At 35.6% G+C, this 24,276-nt stretch overlaps 1 protein-coding gene across 1 annotated transcript; it reads right to left on the reverse strand.

Annotated features, from left to right (window-relative positions):
- Positions 1 to 2,675: 2,675 nt before the first annotated feature.
- On the reverse strand, positions 2,676 to 22,286 carry LOC128988916 (UPF0415 protein C7orf25 homolog). Its single transcript, XM_054410695.1, has 9 exons — positions 22,129 to 22,286; positions 21,274 to 21,568; positions 17,450 to 17,684; positions 12,087 to 12,181; positions 10,867 to 11,066; positions 9,941 to 10,104; positions 5,418 to 5,586; positions 4,687 to 4,774; positions 2,676 to 2,813 (listed from the first exon to the last, which is right to left on the reverse strand). Exons 2-9 carry the CDS (start codon positions 21,430 to 21,432, stop codon positions 2,733 to 2,735), a joined length of 1,191 nt encoding a protein of 396 aa, XP_054266670.1. The 5' UTR covers positions 21,433 to 21,568; positions 22,129 to 22,286; the 3' UTR covers positions 2,676 to 2,732.
- Positions 22,287 to 24,276: the final 1,990 nt, after the last annotated feature.

Consider the following 24,276-nt stretch of genomic DNA (forward strand, 5'->3'; position numbering starts at 1 on the left):
TCTCACAGCATCTTGACAGGGAAACTTGAACGTTACGGTGTGGGGGGCGTTGCTCTCTTGTCCATTAAGTTCTACCTGGAAAATAGGCAGCAAGTGATATCACTTAGTGGTGCTCAGTCAAGACCTTTGCCAATCCAACATGGCGTTCCTCAGGGATCGGTACTGGGACCAATTCTATTTCTGGTCTCAATCAATGACCTTGACTTAAATGGCTCAGCACTAAGATTTGCAGACGATACTACAATTTTGTCAACAGGTCCTACTCCTGCTCAAGCTCTCGACAACGCAGAATTTTTTTTTTGAGGAAGCCAAGACATGGTTCTCAGCCAATAAATTCAAGCTGAACGAGGGTAAGACACAGAAGATCGTGTGCACCTTAACTAGACATCCACAGATTGAAACTAAAGTTAATCTGCTCGGTTTCACCATTGACCCCAAACTGACTTGGTCTGAGCGTAATTGAGTTCGTATGCAGAAGGTTATCGAGAGTTGTGTGTCTGTTAAGAAAGTTGTCTAAGCTGGTAACACCACAATACCTACTTGTCGTCTATCACGCTCTCTTCCATAGCGTGCTGAGCTACGGCCTGCTGCTTTAGGGGCATGCGCCTAACTGCCATGAAGTTCTTCTAGAGCAAAAGAAGGCTATCAGGACAATAACCTTTAGAAAACGATTGGACCACTGCAAGCCTCTTTTTATAGAAACCAAAATTTTAACAGTTTACAGCCACTTTGTTCTCCTATGTGCATCATATGTAAAAAACAACATTCAAAATTTTCCGACCAGAAATACATTCCATACGTACAAAACAAGACATAATCAGGAAATAGACCTTCCCTTTTGCAGGTTTTCTAAAACTAAAAATGCTTTCCCGACCATAGCGCTCAAGATTTACAACAATCTTGAAACAAGGAAGTTTAATAAAGTGTTGAAGGCATGGCTAGTAGAAAGGCCACTCTATAGCCTGGAAGAGTTATTTTAAAGACTAAACTGAAACTAAATTGAGGCTACATCCACTGCCATAAGTAATGTGTACATATATGTAAATAGTAAGATACAAGCGTATCAGTCAGTATATTATTTAATTTTATAAATTGTAATTGACACAACCTATCCGGCATAGCTGGTCTCGGTGAAGAATAAGGTAATAAGGTGTCGCAGACATCGTGTCGTACGTCATTTTCGTGTCCGAGGCATGTCGCACGTGAAACAAACCAGTGTTACCAAATCAGAGCTTACACACTGCTTACGACATATGTTTGAGACATCATCTGTGTATGAGACTTGTGTCGCACGGAACCGGTTGGTCGGTGTTTGGTACGACATGTCTTACGAGACACCTGCTCCTCGCATGCGCCTGACGTCTCCCACTCTTCCCGCCAGGCGTTCTTCACTAAATTACAAAGTTTGTTGAAAGTAGCATATTCCATCCTAAAACAATTTTTGAAGTTATATGCTTCGTTATTATCGTTTTGCTTGTTGAGTGGTAACAAACTGACTTGAACCCTCAACATTGGCAGTCTAGTAGGGGTGGATCCAATATCTACAAGGTATGTGAAAACTACATCGACAACGTCTTCGTCTCACAACTGCAAGTAATAACATCACTTCATCCTCCTCTGATGACATTTTGCACATGACTGACCGGCAATCACGGTCATGCGACATACGACAAGAGACAGGCAAAAGACATTCATGTCCCATTCAATTTCATAAGAAACGACACGTGTCTGCGACACCAGTGTGTAACCCACCTTACATTTTGTGTTGTTGCGATTTTTGAAATCAGTTTCATTGGCATTACAATGCGTTTGTTCATATTTAGGAAAACATTGTTTGTTATTCTTTTAGTTTAGTTTTGAAATTTGATTTATTCTGCTTTCATTACCAAACAAATAGCTACCATCCAAGCTTTACTAACATACAAATAAACCATATAATAAATCAGCCAAAAATCTTATTGAAACTAACATCTTTTTTTCAATGTAGTATACTGTAATGGATTCTGTGTTCGGGAAATCCGTGCCTTGGAGTGAACGCCTCAAACGACTCATTGACGGCATCTTTGGAACATCTAAATCTATCTTTAAATTCATCAAGTCATTAAAGGGTTTTAGTCATGATAACGAGCTGGTCATATGCGAGGTAGTGAAGTGGTGGTACGTAGTGGTTAACATAATACAGTAAAGATATGAACCGGCATGATATCACCTTAAACTTGTCTCATACCAGGTCTGAGTTGGAGACCAAACACCATTGTTCTTTGGGCTCGGACCATCTCTTTTGAGCTAGGACGTGACTCGTAAACCCACCAGGACTAATGATCGAAAGCTGGGACTAACTGTAGTTGGACTTTTAAAACCAGGTTTTATCCCTGCACTAATTGTGTGGAGCCTATTAGTTTGGTCCGCGGCTTATACAGTCTCGAGCTCGTGAACCCGTTTTTTTCAGTCGCCACGCAAATACTGATTATTTCCGGATTTTGGGCTTGGACTACGATAAACCTGAGCTTGTGAACCGCCTCTTAAAGTATTTAAGTTTCATGATGGGTTATTTTCTCAGGTGACCAATTTGGCAGATGATTAAGCACAGAGTTTGTTTTGTAGGGTGGTTTTTGACTGTACTGGCTGAGAAGACGTAAAAGGTAAATGTAATATAGAAAAAAAACTACACAAAATAATAAATAATATGTATTTACAAAATCTCTCCTAGTGTAAAATGCATAAATGCACTATTAACTTACGTCTACGTCTGGAAGTTGTTTACATTCAGTCAAGGCACGGGACTCGTGAATAATTGCAGCAAATTTGACTCCCTAAAACCATTGATGAAAACCATACATACAAAGCTTTGACAAGGTATCTTAAAGAATACAGAACAAATATTTGTTGCCTTGTTATTTTGTTATTGCTTGTTAAGTTTGACGATGTCTATTACAATATGTGTATATTGTTGAAGGAATAAAGAATTTGACTATTGTCTATTGACAATTATACGTGTATTGTTTAGTGGCATAGTGGGTACACATTTGAGCTAATATTAGCACAGCTTCTGTAGCTTCAGACAGATATAGCCTGTCTCACATAAAATTTTGCTACTTCTTCTGGCGGTTAGAAACATCACATTAATTCAAGAAATATACAAGAATTAAATACCCACTCCGCAACAATCCTGCAGACTCAGCAAACTCCATTTAACTAGCTAGATTTCTACTAAAACATTCCCTTAAAATTGTCTGATTCATTATACCTAATTAAATAACATTATTACCTATTTAAATTAGTATTTTGAAGTAGATTTGCTGCTATAGGTGTCAAATTTGATTGAAATAAAAATATCCATAAACAAGCTAACTGATACTACAACTGTTATTTATTCTCCATAAGACATGGGAATTTTTTATTTAAACTTTGTTGGATTTTTATCCGTAACCTTAGGCATACAACAACGCTTATACATACTACATTATTTCTTTTTTTAAGATTTAAGAAATGTTTAGAAAGAAATTGAGAAATTTTATTTTTTCAGTGTCAAAAATAAGAAAAACCCATAGCATTTTAACCCCATAAAACCCCCCATAAATTAACCCCGACCATGCTGGTCTCAAATAAACGTAGTTTTACACGTTTGTACAAAAATTTCATCAATAACAGATCATTTTTGCTCTAGTTATCTTGCTAATGGACACACACACATAATATAATATATGTGAATTTGAACTATTTGGGTGTTTTTGGCCTCTGGGGACCTCAAAACGAAAAAGTAAATTGGTCCCGTCTTACTATGAGAACTACGGTAATAGCTTATTCTATTCCCTATATAGAAAATTCGCTAAAACATTACATTTATGTCTTTATGAACAATATATCCTAAATGACCTACATGCCCATTGCCCATTCTAGAAGAAAGCTCTTAGGCAGTAAAGACTAATTTTGTAAACATTGTTCATAATGACTTTTGTTCACTTCACTGACTGGTGAAACATCTAAAGAAAAACAATCTTTAATTAACACTCTAGAGATCATATAACAATCTAAAATTTGAGTATCAGGATCCAACATAGTCTTATCTTTGACACATGAATCCAATTACCAACTTTATAAAAGTGACACCGATAACTAGTTCTAAGGTGTTATCTATGGTCTCAGAGACTTTGTCTCTGTCTCAGTTATGGCTTGAGGGTAAAAAAGACTCGAGTCTACTACCTCCATCGAGACCGTCCACATCATGTGACCTATCTGTTGGAAATGTTTAATGTGTTTCTGTTTCGTTGTTCAGCATATTAATGGTGAAACATGTGGGTAAAGTGTCCTCTACAACCAATTTGATTTACACAATGAGATAAACCAGGTACCATCACAGATAAGTGAGTTAAGCGGAAACACACTCGTGGGATGACCGTGTGCTTTCAGCTCTGGTATGTTGGGCTGGAAACATAATTGTGACGAGCTAGGGAGATTCCGAGCAGCAAGCACTGTGTGGAAATTCCTATGGCACAAGAGTACAGGGTCTTCCTCCACTTTGGACGTTGTATGAGGGCAAGGGGGGTGGTGTTGGGCTTTGCCCTGGACACCACATTGCATCTTTGCACTTTACTGTACCACTGTACCTACCTTACTTCTTTGTAGTACCATTATTTTACTATGAATATAGTGAAAATAAGATATTTATTTTTTAACATAACTTACCTTTTGCAACGCCGCTTGCAAAAACCCCTTGTTGGCTGACACAGTAGGGGCCTCCAGAGCATGACCCGTTCCAAAAATCTCAAGTGATCTGTAAAAACAAATTGAAATTTTATATTGCCAACTTAATAACACAAACTTTTTCCTCATGTTAAGTTGGGTTTAAGTTATGTGCTTCTTAGAAAATACGGAAACTTTTTTTATAATAATGTCAGACTAACAGTTAAATTATGTCACGTAAATACCCATCCACAAGGTCTAAATTACAGTAATATTATTTGCTAAAAAAAGTCGGGTAAGTTTAAAATGCAATTGCTAGGAGGTCTATCTTTGAATGAAGGCCTGAAATTGGACAGGATGCGAATTTTAACTCGATAAAACAACATAGCTACATCAACACAATTTACAAAGTAATCAAGATGGGTTTGGCTAACAAAAGGCATAAGGCCAGTAGAACAGGAAGGTTAACGGGTCAGGTTACCTTACCTGCCTCTATTGTGTTTCAAGTTATGTGAGGCTGGTCCTGCCTGCCAACTGGCTTTGTGTAAACGGGGCTTAAGAGAATAATAATAATTCAATCTGCATAATATTTTTTTACTTTTCAATTACAAAACGGGAAACAATCAAGTTCTTATATCAATTCGGGAGATAAGCTTGTTCAAAAACTGAAAATAGGAAAAGTTTAGTAATGGTTGAAATAATAATTCTGTGACAATGTTATATATTACCATTACCTCCGTTTAATTTTTCCCGAAGGTCGCAGTCCGGGGTACATAATCCCTTTCACTTCTGTAACTCTGGACAAGAACTCAGTAGCCCGTCGCTTCTCTCCGGTTCCCCCTACTACTGCCAGGATCTTGTGGAAGTCATCCAGGGCGGCTGTACAGCATACTAGTTCCTTACCTGAACATAGAACTAGAATAGACTAACTATCCGAGAACTGGCCAAGTTTTGGAAAATTTGACAAATAATTAGGATAGGTTATTTGAGGAACGATTGCAGAATATTTCTGTGTTTTTGCTTAACCCTCGTCTGTGACACCACGGAGTTTTCCTCTGGGTGCATTTGTTTTTATAGAGAAACATGTGTTATCACCAACGATGTAAAGAACTACTGGATTGCGCTCTCAGTAGCACTGCGGGCGCTGTTTTTGGTCTATTCTCTGTATACACTAACTTGGCGTCTGGACCCTTGACTACCTGCGACCGGGCCGGGACCGTCCCTTGCTCGCTCACTTCTTGAGCAGCTGTTTCCATAATTAGTCACCAAGTCACACCCCTAATGCACTTATTAACTTTTTTGTGCGGGGCGGAAATTTACATTTTTATCTGTACGAGCAAAAAGTCCATGAATAAATAAGTAAAATGATACCAAACTTGACTATATTCTTATTACGTTTGTAGAACCTACAGGCATAAGTACAGTAGCTACTGAGGAATAGAAACTTTATCAGGGATAGAAATAAAACTGTAATATAGTTATGTATGAATTATTTTTAATTAAATCAGACGTGCACCGCGAATCTGCAAACACAAAAAAGGAATAGTGATTTATATATTTAAATTTCCTAATATTGTTACGGGAATAAAGTTTAAGAAGTAAAAACATGTAAAACGTGTTGAGGCGATGTAGTTTGTCCCAACCTAATTCATATTATGTTTCTTTGAGTAGATCTAACCAATCACATTTAAGTATATTGTAAACGTGAAAAAGATCTAACCAATCACATTTAAGTCTATTGTAAACGTGAAACACTTTTAAACCGTACGTTTCATTAAGTATACGTAATAATTATGTGTTAAAAGGTAAAAAAAACTAATCGTAAATGCGAGCGAAAGTAGCATTTGGCATGAAAAGTCAAAATTGCGTCATTTTGTACGGGCCAAATGAAACTTAAAATAATCATACAATCATCATGTTTCTAAGGATAGGGCAATTGTCGATAAAAAATTACAGAATTATGTGTATGTGTTGAGTAAATGTTTTTAAGCTAATTAAATTTTTGTATAAAGCGTTGGCCTACGACGGGCCTACCGTAGTTTTTCGGCAGATTATACATATTTCATCAATAGCATTTCAATACGCGATTAATCTAATGACGATACCCCCACGTCAGAATCGTCAGAGGTCTTAGGACGTGAATCACTAATTTCCCGGAAGACATGGGGGTTGGTATGGTCAAGTTTAGTATCATTTTTCTTAAAATTTCACGAACTTTTTGCTTGTGCAGAAAAAAAAATTAAATTCCGTCCCGCACAAAAAAGTTCATAATTGCAGTGGAGGGGCTACTAGTTGACTAATTATGGTAACAGCTGTTCAACGGGGGCGAGAAAGGTTTCGGCCCCGGTCCGTCCGCAGGTACATAGACTAGGGTTCAGACGCCAAGTTAGTGTATACAGAGAATAGCTCCCCCCAACCATCTACTGGCAGTAGCCGACGCAGCCCATACTTTAATACTTTTAATACTTTTCTTTGAAAAGGCGACCATACAAAATAGGTATTTTAAGCCAAGTATGAATGGAGATGAGTGTATGATGAGTGGCGCGATCTTGCCTTGTTAGTGACTAAGGCTGACATACATACACTCACCATTGTAAAACACACCTTTTTAAGTTGCTGCTCTGTTGAAATATATAGATATAAAATATTGCTAATGCATGCCAAACTCTTTTTAATATTCTAAACTTTATGTATTCTACTTTTCTTGCAAAAATAACACATTTGAACTCTTAAAACCCCGACTACATTTGTCCAGTTTTTACCACAGATCTGTGCTTGACATTAACGTGATAGGCCTACTTTTTCTTTCTTTTCTTGTGATATTTTTTCTAAGATACATTGTCATTACACATTGAAAGAAAAAAAGTACCGCGTTTACGTCAAATATAACGGTAAGTCTGTGGCAAAAACTTAGCAAAATTATTCTAAATGATTTATGTACTATTTTTTCATTTAATGAAATAGGAATTCAATTACAAATATTGTCCTACTTTCTACTTCTCCTTTTTAATCACCTATTATTTTACCATGTACAATTTGGAACTAGCAATATCGGTTTTCTAAAAACATCTACAAATCAGGTTTAGTGAATTTGTAGTTTTAAAGAATTCAGATGGGCTATTTTCTGCAAGAAACAAAACAGACATATAGGTTTTTAATAGTAAAAAGAGTTTGATAATCTTTAGCAATATTTTATCCCTACATATTTCAACAGAGCAGCAACTAAAAATGTGCATTTTATATATGTGAGTGTATGGGCTGTTCAACACACGTTAAAAAAAAACTCCGTGTGTCACCGATCGTGTTGCTTATGTTTGCTATGTATTTTATAAATATGCAAAGTAAGAGTTTTGTATTGATTATAAATGGCTTAAATACATTTTTGTATTATATGTACAAAACACAGTTTTTGTCTAATCTTTCATTCAACACCCGGAAAAAAAACTCTGTGTGTCACCGATCATGTTTTAAAATCAAAGACACCGACAAAGGGGGGGTCCAATTTTATACACTTTAGGGAATATAATTGAAGTCAGATCCTGTCATGACGACAATTCAGATTTTTTATTATTTTAAACAGATGTTTTAAAGAACATTCCTTCTTGCCAATGGCAGCCAATTGTTTCACTAATCAGTTCAAGCAGACACCATTATTCAGCAGATTTAGGATATTCTAAAAGCCAATAAACAAAACAAAACCTTTAAAATCTATGGTTTTTAGTGCATTGCATGAGAGAAGGAAATGGTTTGAGTTTTCAGTAAACACATTCAAATTAAAGTGCATCTCTTTCAATTTGCTGGGCATTTACTGAGGCTCAATTCTTAGTTTAAGGGTAGCTAGTGTACCTGTTGCTTGAATTTGAGCAGTTGCGAAGTATTACAGGCGTTATTTTAAAATGAATATCAGTCATAATTTCCGATGACTTTAAAAGATTATGGAAATACTCACGATGTACATAACAGTTTGATATAATCAACATTTCTTGTAAATATATGATCATTCTTCAAAAGCTGATCTTGTTTTTTAGTGTTTTCTACAAATGTTTCACACTCATAGCCGTATTAGGTTGTCCATAATAACAATTATAAATTCTAAATAAAACACATTATTTCTCTTCTTTGATGGTTTTCTATGACATTCCTAAGGTTCCACAGTTTGCAAATCGGCTCTTTTAGTGATTGCTCAAAAAATGCAGCTCAGTGTTAATTCAGTTTTCTTTTTAGTATATCCAGGCTTTCTCGCTTTTTTCCGTGGTAAGTTAATATTTACGCCAACACAAAATCAAATAGTAAATATTTCATTTTAACCAAACTAGCTGGTACCCACGGGCTTCTCCCCATTTGACTTCATAAGTGATAAGTGTTAATAAAACTATTGAAAGCTGAAATAAACAAAAAAGAATACAGTAATACAAACAAATAATCACACCTGATTTTAATAAGGTAATACATTGAAAGAACAACATACAAATAAGTACAGCTGAGGCATTTTTTACATAGAGGTATATGGAAAGTTCCCTTTAGAAAGGAATTACGACCATAAAGGGAAATTTATGGAATAATGGATAGTTTTGCGCAAGGTTTCTCGTCATGACGAACATTTTAAGTACCGGTATATGGTTTATGGGATTCCGACTTATAGTTTTCTCAAAAGTGTTCATGGGTACTTTGGGCTTTTTATAGAACTTCACCAGGAGGTATAAAACGACAGTTTACATCCAGTTTACTCCAGCATACATCGAAACGCGCGTAGTCCAGTACAGGAACAGAGGAATCACGAGGCAGTTACAGGTATTTTAACCTTTTTACATTATTATTTTTATAGAGGATCAGTAATGTCTGTATCACACGTTTCCTTAAATTTCAACCAAAATATTAACAGCAAATCAATTATCCAGCTGATCATGATGTAAAGTAAACAAATATGTTCTTCATAAGGATAACATGCAAACTAAAAGCCACTGGGGCAGAGCCCAAGGGACCAGAGGTAGCTGGTTAAGGAGCCTGTTGTTAACATTTTATGAATTTATGAGCAGGCGGATGCGACTTCAAAAAACATATTACTATGAGCATAGCTGGTGTCTAATAAGCAAATATGGAACATTAAAAAGATTCTGACTTCTCCAGGATCAAACTAACAACCTTCTGATTATAAAGCAAGTTCGACAAACATACTTCAGCTATTAAAATTTTTCATTATTATTCTATACTAATTAATTCAGTTTAGAGTTAGTTCTACAAGTTTGGCACAATCTACCTTCAAACAACTGGTCTAGAAGGGGTTTGACAGGAGCAGCGCGTTCCCACTCAGCTTGTTGTTGTAGAAGAGGCTCGCGGAAGTTGCAGTTACAACCACCGTTAGTCAGAGCGGACACATAGGCTATCAATGTCGTCACACAAAGGTTGAGCTTTGTAAATGTCCTGTAAAAAAATTTACATCAGTTTAGTGTAAATAAATGTTCAACTTTAACTATTACAAGAGCAGAAAAGGATTAATTCTTGTTCCATTTATAATTTTAAACTTTAATTTTCTATGTAAGTGGCAACAAATTTCCACAGATTTGTCTTAAACAAGACTTTGGTTTTAATCAAGTAAAAAAAAATTAGGTTTCATTCTAGCCGCATCATCCAATTCACATTGAAATTTTGTATGCTCCGAGTCACAATTTATATTTATCTAATGTGATTTATAATTGACTTGATAGGCTTTATACTTGAATTGAATGGCTTGTAGTACAAAACCGCAGTACGCTTCAAAGTAAAACACGGTTTATTATGTAGCTGCCTCGGCCGACGATATTGACCGAACACTTTTGATCCTTTTTTATCATTAACTAACAGAGTGGCTGCACCATTCTACTAGCTTACATCGTTTAAAACTAATCCTAAATTGTTTGGTAGCTTTAAAAAAATTTAAATGTTTTGAATTTTTTACCTTAAAAAACAATAGGTACTTGGGATAAAAAATATATATATTTGATATACAATTAAGTTTTTTAGACCTAGGCTACAACAACTATCTAACTACTAGAAAACACTTTTTTCCTAATTCAGTCACAAAAAAAATAGTATCAGAACCAGAAGCATTTTATGACCTAAACAAATGGTCATGATTTTGTCCTTTTTTATAGGGGTTTTGAAGACTCTTTTAAGTTTAGAACAGCAATAAAATATACTCCTTACTTTTCCTCAGCTGGAGTTACAAAAGCACTGGCAGTATCACAGATATTATCATCAACACTTTTAGAATCAGAACTAAGACTGTCGGAATCACTTAAAATATCATCATCAATAGTAACTATTTGTCCTTCAACCCCTATACTGAACTTTTCAAGATATGTCTTGACAATCTCAGGCACACCATTTACAAAGGACATATGGACCTGAAACAATATAAAAGTGCTTAAAATGGTTTAATGAAAGAGGATAGTCGATATATAGAATTGTACCATAGTTGAATATGGAAAAAATATAAGGCATGCAACAATAAAACACAAATATTGCTTTAAATATTTAGTCCAAGAGCCAGCAGCAAAATTAAAATTAAAATGCATATCAAAGTGTGAGAGTAACTACTTTCCCATCCGTTGTAGGTTTCCATCAGTTTGCGTTTAGACAATGACAAAATTTACAATCTGGGTTTGCTGTCGTCCGTGGTAGTCTTACAGAAGATGCAATTTAACAATTCGGCATATCTTGCACAGTTACACTGCAAACGGCAGTTGCCCAGTTGCACCGGCGGTCAAAGAACCCTGACGCCCTCCCCACCCATTGAAATGTTGTAAGGTTAGGTTAAGTTAGGTTAGGTTAGGTTAGGCTAAGTTAGGTTAGGTTAGGTGCTAGTTCCCTATATACGGTAAATATTAAGCACAGACTATATACGATGGAACGTAAAAGAGGGGATAGGTATATAAAAGCGTTCGAGGAGGGGAAGGAGCATCCAAGCCTGCCAGATTGTTGACCGCCGGTGCAACTGGGCACTCTTGAGAGGGAGGACTTGTCGACCCTAGCAAATTCCTTTGACCATCGGTGCAACTGTTCATCAACCCTGCAAACAACATGCAAAATAGGCCTATCCCTAAATTTTGTGACTGCCTAAACTAAACTAGTACTGTAATGAACAAAATCATTTGCTCTTATCATCTCTAAATGTTTATCACCTTCTCTGAACTCCTTCAACACTTTAACACAATTTTTAGTGTAAACCCTTTCTTCGTACATATGTGTCAACCGCCTATAGAAATTGGCTTTATTTAGCCTGAAAAATTTCAATACAGAACAACATAATTATCTTAAAAAATCTTGAGCAATAATGATCAACAATCACCATATCATCATATTACATGATCATTTAAAAACTAAAAATTTGAACCTTGATATATGAACATCCTACAAATGCTTACTTTTGGAGGAGTATAGAGATTCAAATTCTGAGAGGCTGCTAGCATATATGCAGCTGCTTGATCCGTAAGTGATCTTCGGCCAAAAGCATCTCCCTCTAAAATATAAAATATCAATAAATTGTAACATTACGGACATATGACATTTTGCCTTCAAAATGTTGTAAGGTTGTGCAGAATTACGTCTAGATCACCAATATAGTGTTTTTCTGCCACTCTTAAAAAAATTGTTAGTACATTATTTCCTGTTTATACATTTGTCATGTTTGACATATGGAACTATACTTAGTGCACTCTAGTGGTGGATATGGACACAACCAACTGGAATAGCCAAGACTTTTTCAATTACAGTACTAAATTTTCCCACTCGAGATTCAACTCTCTCCAGTACATGTCTTGATAATATTATTACTAATTTCAGCCCTAATATACGTAGGCTATGTCTTTTGTTGTACAAATTGGTTTATCTGACCACCTTAATCAGTACTGTATCTTAATGTGAATTGTGAGTCTATCATTAGGAAGCATAAGGATCCTGTTATAAAAAATATAAAAATAAAAAATAAAAAATTGTGAGACAATTTCTAGGGTAGCCTAAATATTTCAAACTTCCTCAATTTTTTTAAAATCAGAGGATTGGTCTTACTTCTTCCAGAGTGTGTATTTAACATCTTCTATAATACAGGGTGTTTTTAAAAGAATGCCGGGATTTTAAATGGTAGTTGCTTGGATACTATTCAAGGTAACTAAACGTTTTATACGTCAAGTTGAAGCTAAAATAACTAAGTTTTGTTTCCCGTGTAGCAAGGGAGGAAACTTTGACCTTGGTAAGCGTAAAACAGGTGCGGGGTGATATGCCGCTATTTTGACTCATACGCCTGACGCCAGTGGCCAGTACGAAATTTACGGCGCAACAGAAGGCACAGATTGTAATCTGTAGTTCGCAGAGTTTATATCCATTGCTAAATTAAACTAAATTTAAATCTACTTGATGATAAAGAAACTTGGAGCTGGTTTAATGAGTTTCGTGGCACCGAAATGTTTTGAAAAAACATTCACCTGGCCGGCTAAAAAAAAGCGATGACATAGTCGAAGAAATCCGAATATTCTGCATCAGAAGCCCGAAAAAATCGATTGCCCGACGAAGTCTTCAGTTTAACGAACCTAAATTGGTCACTTTATGATGTTATCTATAAAATATAGAGTCTTTGTACCGAAAAAGATTCAGTTAAGACATCAGATAAACCTGCCGATCGCCCTACGCGTACAGAATTTGCCAGTTTTACACTCATATAAGATTGATTAAAATTTAAATTTTAATCAATCATTCCGAATTGTATGAAAGAATGAGAAAAAAACTTTATTCTTTTCCCTTCAATTTGACGTTTAACTCGTTTAATTATCTTGAATAGTCCCCGAGCAACTACCGTTTGAAATCCCGGCATTCTTTTAAAAACACCCTGTATTAAAACGAAAGGGAGCGTTTCATAAACTCCAAATTTCACAAACTCCAACGCTTAAAATATTAAATAAACAGAGCGGTTCATAACCTCCAAATTTCATAAGCTCCAAATCTATAACATTCAAATAATCACTGTTTCACAATGTCCAAGTTTCACAAACTCCAACGTTTAAATATTAAATAAACAGAGCGGTTCATAATGTCCAAATTTCATAACCTCCAACGGTACAGTCTGGGCCAGAAGTCTCTCTAGTGGTTGCCACAGTCAGATAGCAGGCACCGTTCGCCAGCGCTCAACTACTGATTATACATACATTTTAATGATTGAAGAACACTCAGATGTGTGACTCAAATATGTGTTAGCACACAATGTGCAAATCAAATTTACATTTTAGCGAATTTCCCCTATAGGGAATAAGCTATTACCGTAGTACTCATGGTAAGACCTGGTCCCGGGACCGATTTACTTTTTCGTTTTTAAGTCCCTAGAGACCAAAAACACCATCAGTTATATATATATTCATATGTGTGTCCGTTAGCGCGATAACTCGAGCAAAAATCATCCGATTTTGATGAAATTTGGTACAAACGTGTAATCCTACGTTTATTCAAACGAGTTCGCGAACGAAAGCAATTACGGAGCAACAATGATACTTCGTGTTACACCGCTACAACAGTAGAACGTGTAGCGCCTACATACCGAACCACGGCAACCTCTGCAGCGACTTCTGGCAGAGACTGTACCGTTGGAGCTTATGAAACTTGGAGGTTATGAACCGCTCTGTTTATTTGATATTTAAACGGTGGAGTTTGTGAAATTTGGACATTTCGGTGATTATTTGAAAGTTATAGTTTTGGAGTTTATGAAATTTGGAGGTTATGAAACGCACTGTTTATTTAATATTTTAGACGTTGGAGTTTGTGAAATTTGGACATTATGAACCTCACCCAAACGAAACAGTGTTTTTTTATTTCACGATTCTGAATCAACCACTCGACGGATTTTCATGATTTTTGTGTTGAAAGAAAAATAATTTTGAGAACTAGGGAATGTCGAAGCCATAATTTTAGTTTAGGGTCCCAGTTTTTTAGAAATTAAATTTTAATTTTTAAAAAGTCTAGCAGCCGACGCTAAGATTCTAAACTAGCTTGTGGAATAAAATAATTTGCTTAAAACAGCTGTGTAATGCTAATCATTGATACGTTCAATTCTTCGGTAAGAGGATTGCAATACAATTAAATATACATAGTAAAATACTAGGATGTTCAAATTATTTTTTAAAGCAATCATTGTAATCTTCGATTTGTTTTAGAGCAATATAATTTGTTTTAACTAACAGCTGGTTAAATATAAACTATGGAACTATGAGGTTATTTTATTTACTTTTATTTTGTCATTGATTATAGGAAATAAGTAAGATTAGTAGAGATAATTAGACCACAGTTTAAACCACAGTTTTAACCAAAATTAATTAAACCAAAGTACAAATCGAGGCTCTGTACACGAGTCTTAATAAAAAAGGATAAATGCAAACTATTTTACTGCTCCACTTTTCAAGGAAAGATTAAAAAAATAACAGTGTTAGTTTACATGTATTAATTCTTAATGGTAGCTTTATGTTTACAATTAATGTTTGTGTTTGTCTGCTTTAACTTTGTTTGGATTAGGCCCGGAAATATTTATGTCATAAAAAGAAGATCAAGAATAATCAGGAATCACGATTTTAAATTACCACCACAACCTCAGCCGGGTTTTATACAAAGATAAACAGATGGATGACAGATTGAGCACAACGTCAACATTGACCTAGGATACTGCAATTAGACAAACCATCCTTTTATGAAATCGTGTTTAGTTTTGGTTACGTTTCGTTTGGGGGTGCCTATATCAGCGTCCCCAAACGTGAAAATATCACTTTTATTTCAACTATAAATACATTGTAGTTTAAATTAACTAATATGGAAAATTAATTACGATGTACGTTTATACAATGAGGGTGGGTAATTATCAAGGATAGAACTGATAACGGTATGGATAATAAACATTGACAATTACGTCATTAGCTTTACTAGCGTGTTTACTTTTTGTTTTTATATTCCTGCTACATGTGACCAGTTCTTTTTTTCAAATGAATGTTATTTGTACCAAACAGCTGTTTCAAAACAAACTGTTGTTGTTTTTACTTTTCTTTGTTTACACTTATTTATTTAGCAATTAATGCAGTGAAATTGATATAAAGGATAGGTGTGACGATTAGTTTTGATGTTAGGACACCAAAGTTAAATTATGTGTACCGTACTGTGAATTTTATTGGATATTATCGTTTTATTTTAGGTCGTTTCTATTCAGACCTACTGGAAATTGTGTATAGTAATTGTATTTTGCTGATAATAACTATGGAAGAGGCAGGTATGCTGTGGAAGGTGGTATCGTTGACTAGGCCTATACACTTCTCAATTGATAATTACTCTTTCTACTGTAGGCTGCAATAAAATTTGTCTTTATACGTGTAAACTACCTGTTCTGAATTATAGGCCTACACAGTTTTAACTGACTACTCCCGTACGTAGGACGGGCTAACACCTCGTCTATATATTAATACGCAAGCAGTTTTCTTTTCACAGTCATAACTTGATAACGGCTTGACGGATTTTAAAGTTTGTGGTGTCAAATTAAAGGTAATTTCAGGTAGGCCTAAATGTGCAAATACGCCTAAGAATATTAGGAAAGGGCATCACTTAAGGACTTAAGGTTGGGAATGGCGGCGCTATCTGTTGACATTAGATCAAATTCAATTCCCTTTGTTGACAAGTAAACATATATACATAGTTTGAAATAGTTTTTCAGGTTAACCACAGACTGCAGGACTTATTACTTCCACAGCAAAGCAGGAATTTATATTTTTATCTAAACATCTGTTAACTAAGTCTGGTTCATAAATCAAGAGGTTCCCAGCAATACTTGACAACAAAATTGTTTGTATTAGTTGTTGAATTGATTTACCTTACATCGTATTTTACTGAATCATCATGTAGTTTTGGTTACAGTTCAGTGTGATAAAGTGAATATTTAAAACTGCTTATTCACAGTGCATATTTGAACGCCTGAAATCTGAAGGACGTAATAGTTTATACTGGTGGATCAAACGAACTCACATTACAGTGTTTGATCAAGCGACCAGGTTGAATTATCCACAGTGAAACGTACAGTCTATTTCATAAGTTTACTCCACAATGCAAAATTGTACTTTTGGTTAATACAGATGAAAAATGTCCTCTGTACGACGTTAAGTAGAATGATTAAAGCAATAGGTAACTAAAGGCACAATACTGGAATTCGGTTCTCCATCGTCTTGGATTGTTCCGATAATACTCTTGAATAATGTGCAACAAGCTTATACAACCTAATTGGATGGTGTCCATCTTGGAGATCAAATAAGTGCTGCTACTGCAAATGTGGGTATGACAGGCACCCGGCATTGGCGGAACGGGATCAATGAGACACATTTGCCGTCACGTATGACATGGACTTTCGGTTGCTATCTCAACAGCATCTGCGCGACAGCAATAGGGTTTGTATGATATGAGTGCATTGATATCTTCAAACACACTTAAATTATAAATTGACATGAGAAACATATCCCTCGTAAAAGGTAGAGCTTGTGCGTTTCCTGGTGAAGCCTGGGGGTAGGTGGTTATAGTGGCTCAGAATCTGTTTTGTAAGGGCTTCAACCCTACCCCCAGTCTTCACCAGGAAACGCACGGGCTATAATGATGAGGTGATTTTGGATCCTGTTGCTCTAAGCCAACATTTTAAGGACTATTTTGTAAATATTGTTAAGAAAGATGCAGTAGAAAGTGAGCTTAACTATAACATCAAAATGTCTTAAACAATTATTCCTACCTTTAAAAATCTGATGTAAAGCAAAAGGGTTTCTTGCAATAACTTTTGTCCACTGATGACCTTCTTTAGAAACAATATCCACTGTGAGTCTTAGTACTTTCTCATTCAATTTGTAAGAAAAAGTCTTTAACACCGCTTCACATTCTTGCCTCTGCGCCTCATCAATGATTGCTTTATAAAAGTGTAGATTTGAACAGACTAGATGCTCCTTCTTCATTTTATTGTTTTGCAAAGTCTGCACAAACACATAATTTATTACTCTTAATTTTCACTTATGGAAATTTTTAAATTATAAACAATAAAATCCTCATTAGTATACTTTTGCCATAGGTAGGCCTATCATTAGAGTCCATGGCAGTGGTTATCAGCGTCAATCGTTTTGTCAGTTGTGAATAACTGCCAGATGTTTCGCCCTTACTATGAAGTTTGGCATTTATAGTGGCTATACTCAGCCGCAGCCAAGCCAAGCCACTAGGTCATAGTAACTGTGAAACATCTGAAAGCTATCCACAACTGACGACAGGACGACACGCTTTACACCGAAAACCACCACCAGTGGATTACAAACAATCTATAGCTGTAGGCAGAACAAAAGTTGGTCTAGGTTTGTCTTTAAATACATTAGGTCTGCTTGATAAAAAAACGGCCTGCTTCGTAAAAAAATGGGGTTTTCACAAGGCACTAAACAGGAAGTTCAATTGATCATCTCAGCTTTAACCTTATTAACAGCCATTTTATTAGCGAAGACAGCCTAGAGATGGCAAGTTGCTGGCAGCAAGTAACTGCCTTACTTACTAGTTGCACTTACCGCAACCATAGGGGTAGCTTACATTCATTAGTAAGTTTGCAGTAAATGAAACTGGTAAATACTTGCATCCAGAAACTTGCTGTCTATACTTTCCCCGTCTTAAGCTACTTTACTGAAGATTGAAGCCTCAACACCGGTAAAACAGTTTATTTGGAATTGTTTGATTACCATAACGGTTAGAGGTTGCTATATCCCCGGATTTCGCTGGAGGACGTTCAAAATTTAGCTCTGGGGGATTTCTAAAAAAAGTGAGAAACTTCCTTTTTTTACTCTCTATTAAAATACATTAGCCTATATAGCCTAACGGCATTTTTGGAATAGTTGCGAACGCAAATATCCTTATTCAATGAAAAATTAAATAGAACTGCAATGGACAGCAATGTTCTTTTCTTAGTTTTACTTTACCGTCTGTTTCGTTGCTTCCAGTTCTTCAATTCATGTCTATCGGCTAGGCGGAAGGTATCCGTGTGCACTAACAAAGCCAAGCAGATAGAGAGCGTTTTGTTTATGTTATTTTAGTGAGATGTGACATACAGGATGCGACATTTTATGCTTTCGTACACCATATTTGAATATTGACAGTGAAGCACGAATATTGATCAGAAACGGTATGGATTATGTCCATAGGTACAATACTTTCTTGTTAAAGGGAACATTCTTTATTATCAATGAGTTTTTTTCTCGATATATCAATATTTTTGGTTCCTTTTACAATCCATAATCCTTCTGTTTTATATCTTCAAACACTTTTAAATCATAAATTGACAACTGATCTTGTTTGGGCAAAAATTATATCATAGCTTAGGCCTTTATGGTGTAAGAAAGGGGATTAACCCTGTACCCACGGTGATTAAAAAATCGTCGACAGGACTCCCTCATACCCTCGTTGACAGGAAAGTACCATCTATATCTTCTAATAACCAAATAGGCCCTAATTTTATTTATGATTATGATCCATAACGGTTCTGTTTGAATATTTATCTTTAATGTAGGTACGGTACCTAAGTATACAATTTGAATAGCCCGTTAATTTTTATGGCACTATAGTGAGGTCACCAGCTAAAATCTCCTCTTTTATACTACAGTAGACTCCCTCTTATGCGGACACCTTTTAACCGGACATCGGTTTAACCAGACTACAATCGGCGGAAATGACATCTCTTTAACCTTACAATTTTTATCAGCACATTGGTTTAACCAGACTAGATCGGCAGGAAGGGGGCGGTACTGAAACGACTGTTTTCGTGGGAAAGATTTGAGACCAGTTATCACGTGTCTAAATACAATGCTCTCCTAAATTTGTCAAATATCACAGTAAACGGTCCGTTTTAACAAGTTTTTGGGGACGTCGGTTTAACCGGAAAACCCATTATCCGGACTGGCCTCGATCCCGAGGAGTCCAGATAAGAGGGAGTCTACTGTAATTACCATAAGGCAACCCTACATAACCATAAGGGTAATCTAGATCCATTCTGGGCAACAAAATTATGTTTGGGCTGAAAAGGGAAAAATATTTGTTTTTTATTAGAAAAATAATAAGATAGGGCCTAAGCCTAGTATAAATATTACCGGTATTTTTGCTATTGGGGTGCACTTCTACAGATGTACGATATATTATCAGATGAATTACGATGTATATAAAAATAAATCAAATTTTATCCGGGTTGATAATAATATCATAATGATTTAAAATAAGTAAGTTGAACCAAATGATAAATCTTTTTATTCATTTTTAAAACCCCTTGTTTCCACTTAATTAATTATTTAGTTTTAAAATGGAAGAAACTGTAAATTTTATATACCGTACCGTACATTTAAGCTTAACTTAACCTATGTAGGTACTTACCATATCAACACTAGGTACCGGTAGGTTTAAAATTGTAAATTGAAAATTGTATTGATTTTTGTACGTTTTTATAGTAGGTAATTTTTTTTGTTAATTTTCGTATAATAAATTGAGTTATAGAGGTCCTCCAATGGTTCGAAAACTCAACCAAAAATATTTAATGTACAGACCTCTTTATTTGTATCCTAAACATGTGATTAGAATTTCTTCCATTTGTTTTGATTTTCTGTTTTTTTTGTTGTTATTTTGTCACCAACATACCAACCCATAAAGCCCCCCATACACAGGCAAACATGTTCGCGAGCATGTTCGTGACGGTGTTGGCGGCGAACATGCTCGCCCGTGTGTGGGGTCTGCGAGCCTTCGTACCGGCGAGCATACTTAACTTAATACTTTAATACTTTTCAATGAAATGGCGACCATACAAAGTAGGTAAATTAAGCCAAGTATGAATGGAGATGAGTATAGGATGAGTGGTGCGATCTTGTAGTCTTGTTAGTGACTAAGGCCGTCTTATTTCTTAGGCATGTTGGGCTCGGTGCTCGGCTTGTCGGACTGTCACAGCACGATAGAAGCAAGAGTTGTCGCGGTGGCGGCAAGCAAGTTCGCGAGCATGCTCGACCGTATGTTGGAAACACGAGCATGTTCGCGAGCGTGTTGGCGGACCATGCGGAACATGCTAGCATGTGCATGGGGGGCTTTAGGCCCATTTTAATTATTTTAAAAATTAATTTTTTGTGCTTATTTTTGATTAATTTTAAATTTATAAGGTATTCTGCACATCTACAGGCAAATATCTTTCTAACAGTATATGTAGATTTTCCCTGCGATGCACATGAGCTGAGAAAAAAGGTTTTAAAGACTCTTGATTGCCTATTTATATACCGTACCGTACATAGAAAGCTATATTTTATTAAATAGGTATTAATAAAAATTTCAATCAACCCATTTTGAAATCGATAATTACGGCTAAAAAATTATAGGCTATAATTGATGTAGGCCTATTGAACCGAACAAGATTCAATATACGGTAGGCCTATGTCGTTATTCATCTTATACCTAATATAGGCTATTGTAGGTTCTCTATGGAAGTGTACCCAAGGATTGTATTAAGATGATGGATTTTAGGGCCTATGTTTAAATAAATGTAAACATTTTAATAGTATTTACCTCAGAAAGAAACATAATATCTCTCTTAATTTTCCTTTCCAGTTTATCAATCCCATGAACATGGCAGAAACTGCTTTCCTTTAATTTTAAGAGCAGCCCCTGTCCCTCAGATATGTGCGTTTTGTAGTCATCTTGCATTTCCTCAAAACCTTTTTCCATGATGTTTCTAATTGCTCGTAAAAACACAAAACTCTTTAAAAATGTACAATGAAGTTTCTGATTAGGGTGATGTGTGGGTCGCAAAGTTTTACCCTGATTATTAATGAATTCTTTAAGTCATATATAAGTTATTTACCTGAAATCAAAGTGAAATAAACTGGTGTAGTTATGGTTCAACAGAGGATTTTTAGACCTTTTCTTGCTAAAATATACAAGTAACTTAGACCCAAAAAAATTTATTGATAGGGCCATCCTGTAATTTGAGAGTAGCAGTAGCCTACGGTAGTTAAGTTTAAATATTTTATTTTGACTCGTACACTAGGCCTAGGCCTAATATAGTAATATTAGACCTAGTATTACTATGGCATTTGATGAATATTAGCCATCTTACTTAAGTAATCATTGAAAAATCAGAGTCTTAGTTCTACATGCAAAAGAGGAGGCTAAGAGACGAGGCAAAGACTAAGAACTCATTTGGAACAGCAAGAAACTGAGGCGAAGAATAATTTGTGAGATAAATTTATTCCTAACTTTTTTAATTGAGTGCTAACCATATTAACTTAATCTGAATATTATATAATTTTTAAATTACTGAAAGGGAAAATGAATTATAAGCTTATTGAAATAAATATTTTGACCATGATTTTAAAATCATTGTAATGTTGCATCACTGTTGTATTTTAAGCCTAAATTTACCTATGATTTTTATTTACTATTTACTAAGTTAAATATCGGTAGATCTGAACTGTTGTAGTTGTGAAAAAGCACACAAATTTATCTTGTAGGCCTACTTAGGAAGATTCAGAATTACTTTGTACTCTATTACACTTTTCCACTTTTGTTTGACACTTTGACAGTAGTAGAGGGTTAAGTTTACGATCGTGAAGTAGTGATGTGCGATACAGTGTTGCCAGATTCGCCGGCGAAAATTATCGTACAAGCAGGCCAAAATTATCGTTTTTGGGGCAAAATTATCGTACACACAATTTTCTTTTATAATAATATTATTATAATGTAAAACAAGCAAGTCGATGATGGAATGGCCGAAATATTACTCTATTTGTCTCTGCCACCCACCGTTTTTGCTCTACTAGCCTACCACTGAGCTAGAAAAATGAAAAATATAAATTCTACCGGAGGCAGCACACTATCACACACACACACGGAATCTGCATCTCTGCTAGAAAAATATTGAAACGCTGTAAAATAATGGTATTTTCTTCTCAACTGGAAAAATCAACCAGCTCATTGCTTTATTTCATTCCCCTACTGCCAATGTACTAAGTACAATAATTAATTGAAGGTACAACGTAATCCACCCCTGTCCCCTAGTACAAATGGCGGCCAACTTCTCTCAAAATTCTCCTATAAACACTTAAGTTGGTAGCCAATGGGCCCTCTCTAACACAGCTGATGGATTTGCAAGGTTGCCAGATCGAACAGCAACGAAGTGATGTTACCGTTTTTCCATATAGGCCTATTAAAAGTGGGAAACGTGTTTAAATGTATAATAATCAATATGAAATAGTTTATTTTCCAGCCCCCAAAAAATAATCGTACATTATGACAAAAAATCGTACACAACGTCAAAATTATCGTACAATTTTTCAAAATTATTTTTTATGGGGAAGGAGCAAAATAATCGTACAAATACGATAATTATCGTACACCTGGCAACACTGGTGCGATACGTATCGTATCGTATCGGAATATCGCGATACGCGAGGGACGATACGATATTTCGATACGATATTTGAAAAACGATACGTATCGTATCGCCTAAAACGATATTTGTATTTATATCGGCACATAGAGCGATACGATTCATGTCAAAACGATATTTTTAAGCTTTTTTTGCGCAGGCCGAGTAAACTGCAAAATTTGTACTCTGTGGATGTGTAGTTTGAAATAGGAGTTTTTGACGTCTGTATTTTTGGTTTTTACTTAATAAAATGTACCAGTCCCATCCCAGTCCAGTCTATTTCCACTAGCGTCCTATCTAGCACTAGCAGTGCAGACTGTGGGAACTGTCTGTGGCAATTACATTAATGTATCTGCAATCCTAAAATGCTATGGGAAGGATAGGGAAACAGGTCCAAGACGTAGGGAGTTGTGAAGGAAGTAGTAAAGGCGAGCAGTGTGGAGTGTGGGAATGGATTAATGTATCTGCAATACTTAAGACTGTTTGGCACTTTCTTGTTAAAGGGAACATTCATTATTATCGATGATTTTTTTTCTCGATGTATCGATATTACGAATTTAAACATATCAGCTGACAACTACGATAAATATTTTTCAGTATCAACAAACAATAATGAAATGAAACTGTTCTAAAAAAAATAACCTAACATAACTAACCAAACTTGCTGTGTAACATTCCATGTTTAAATTGGCTTTTTCTGTTATCAAAAGGATTTTTAAATAGTAGGCTACTAGGCTACAGCAAGTTTTGTTGGTTATGTTAGGTTAGCTGAGAACAGTTTCATTTCTTAATCCAAATAATAGACTACCTATTTTAGCCTAAACAAGATCATTTGTAAATATGTAATGGATCGGTAAACAAAAATATCGATATATCGAAAAAAAATCATCGATAATAATGAATGTTCCCTTTAACAGGAAAGTACCGACTGTTTTCAGAGTAAACTAATGCTTTTCCCCGAGCAAAGCTCGATCCCCAGGTACTTATATAAATTAGCCGTTTCTAGGTTAGGTAGGGGAGGGGGAAAACGATACGATACGTATCGTTTTTCGATATTTTTGACGATACGATTCGCGTATCGCGATACAGACGCCCGATTCGATACGGCGATACGATATTTTTTTCCGATACGTATCGTATCG

This window comes from Macrosteles quadrilineatus, unplaced genomic scaffold, assembly GCF_028750875.1.
Source record: "Macrosteles quadrilineatus isolate MER2022 unplaced genomic scaffold, UCM_ALF_1.0 Scaffold_3__2_contigs__length_128488019, whole genome shotgun sequence".
In the NCBI taxonomy this organism is placed as follows: domain Eukaryota; kingdom Metazoa; phylum Arthropoda; class Insecta; order Hemiptera; family Cicadellidae; genus Macrosteles; species Macrosteles quadrilineatus.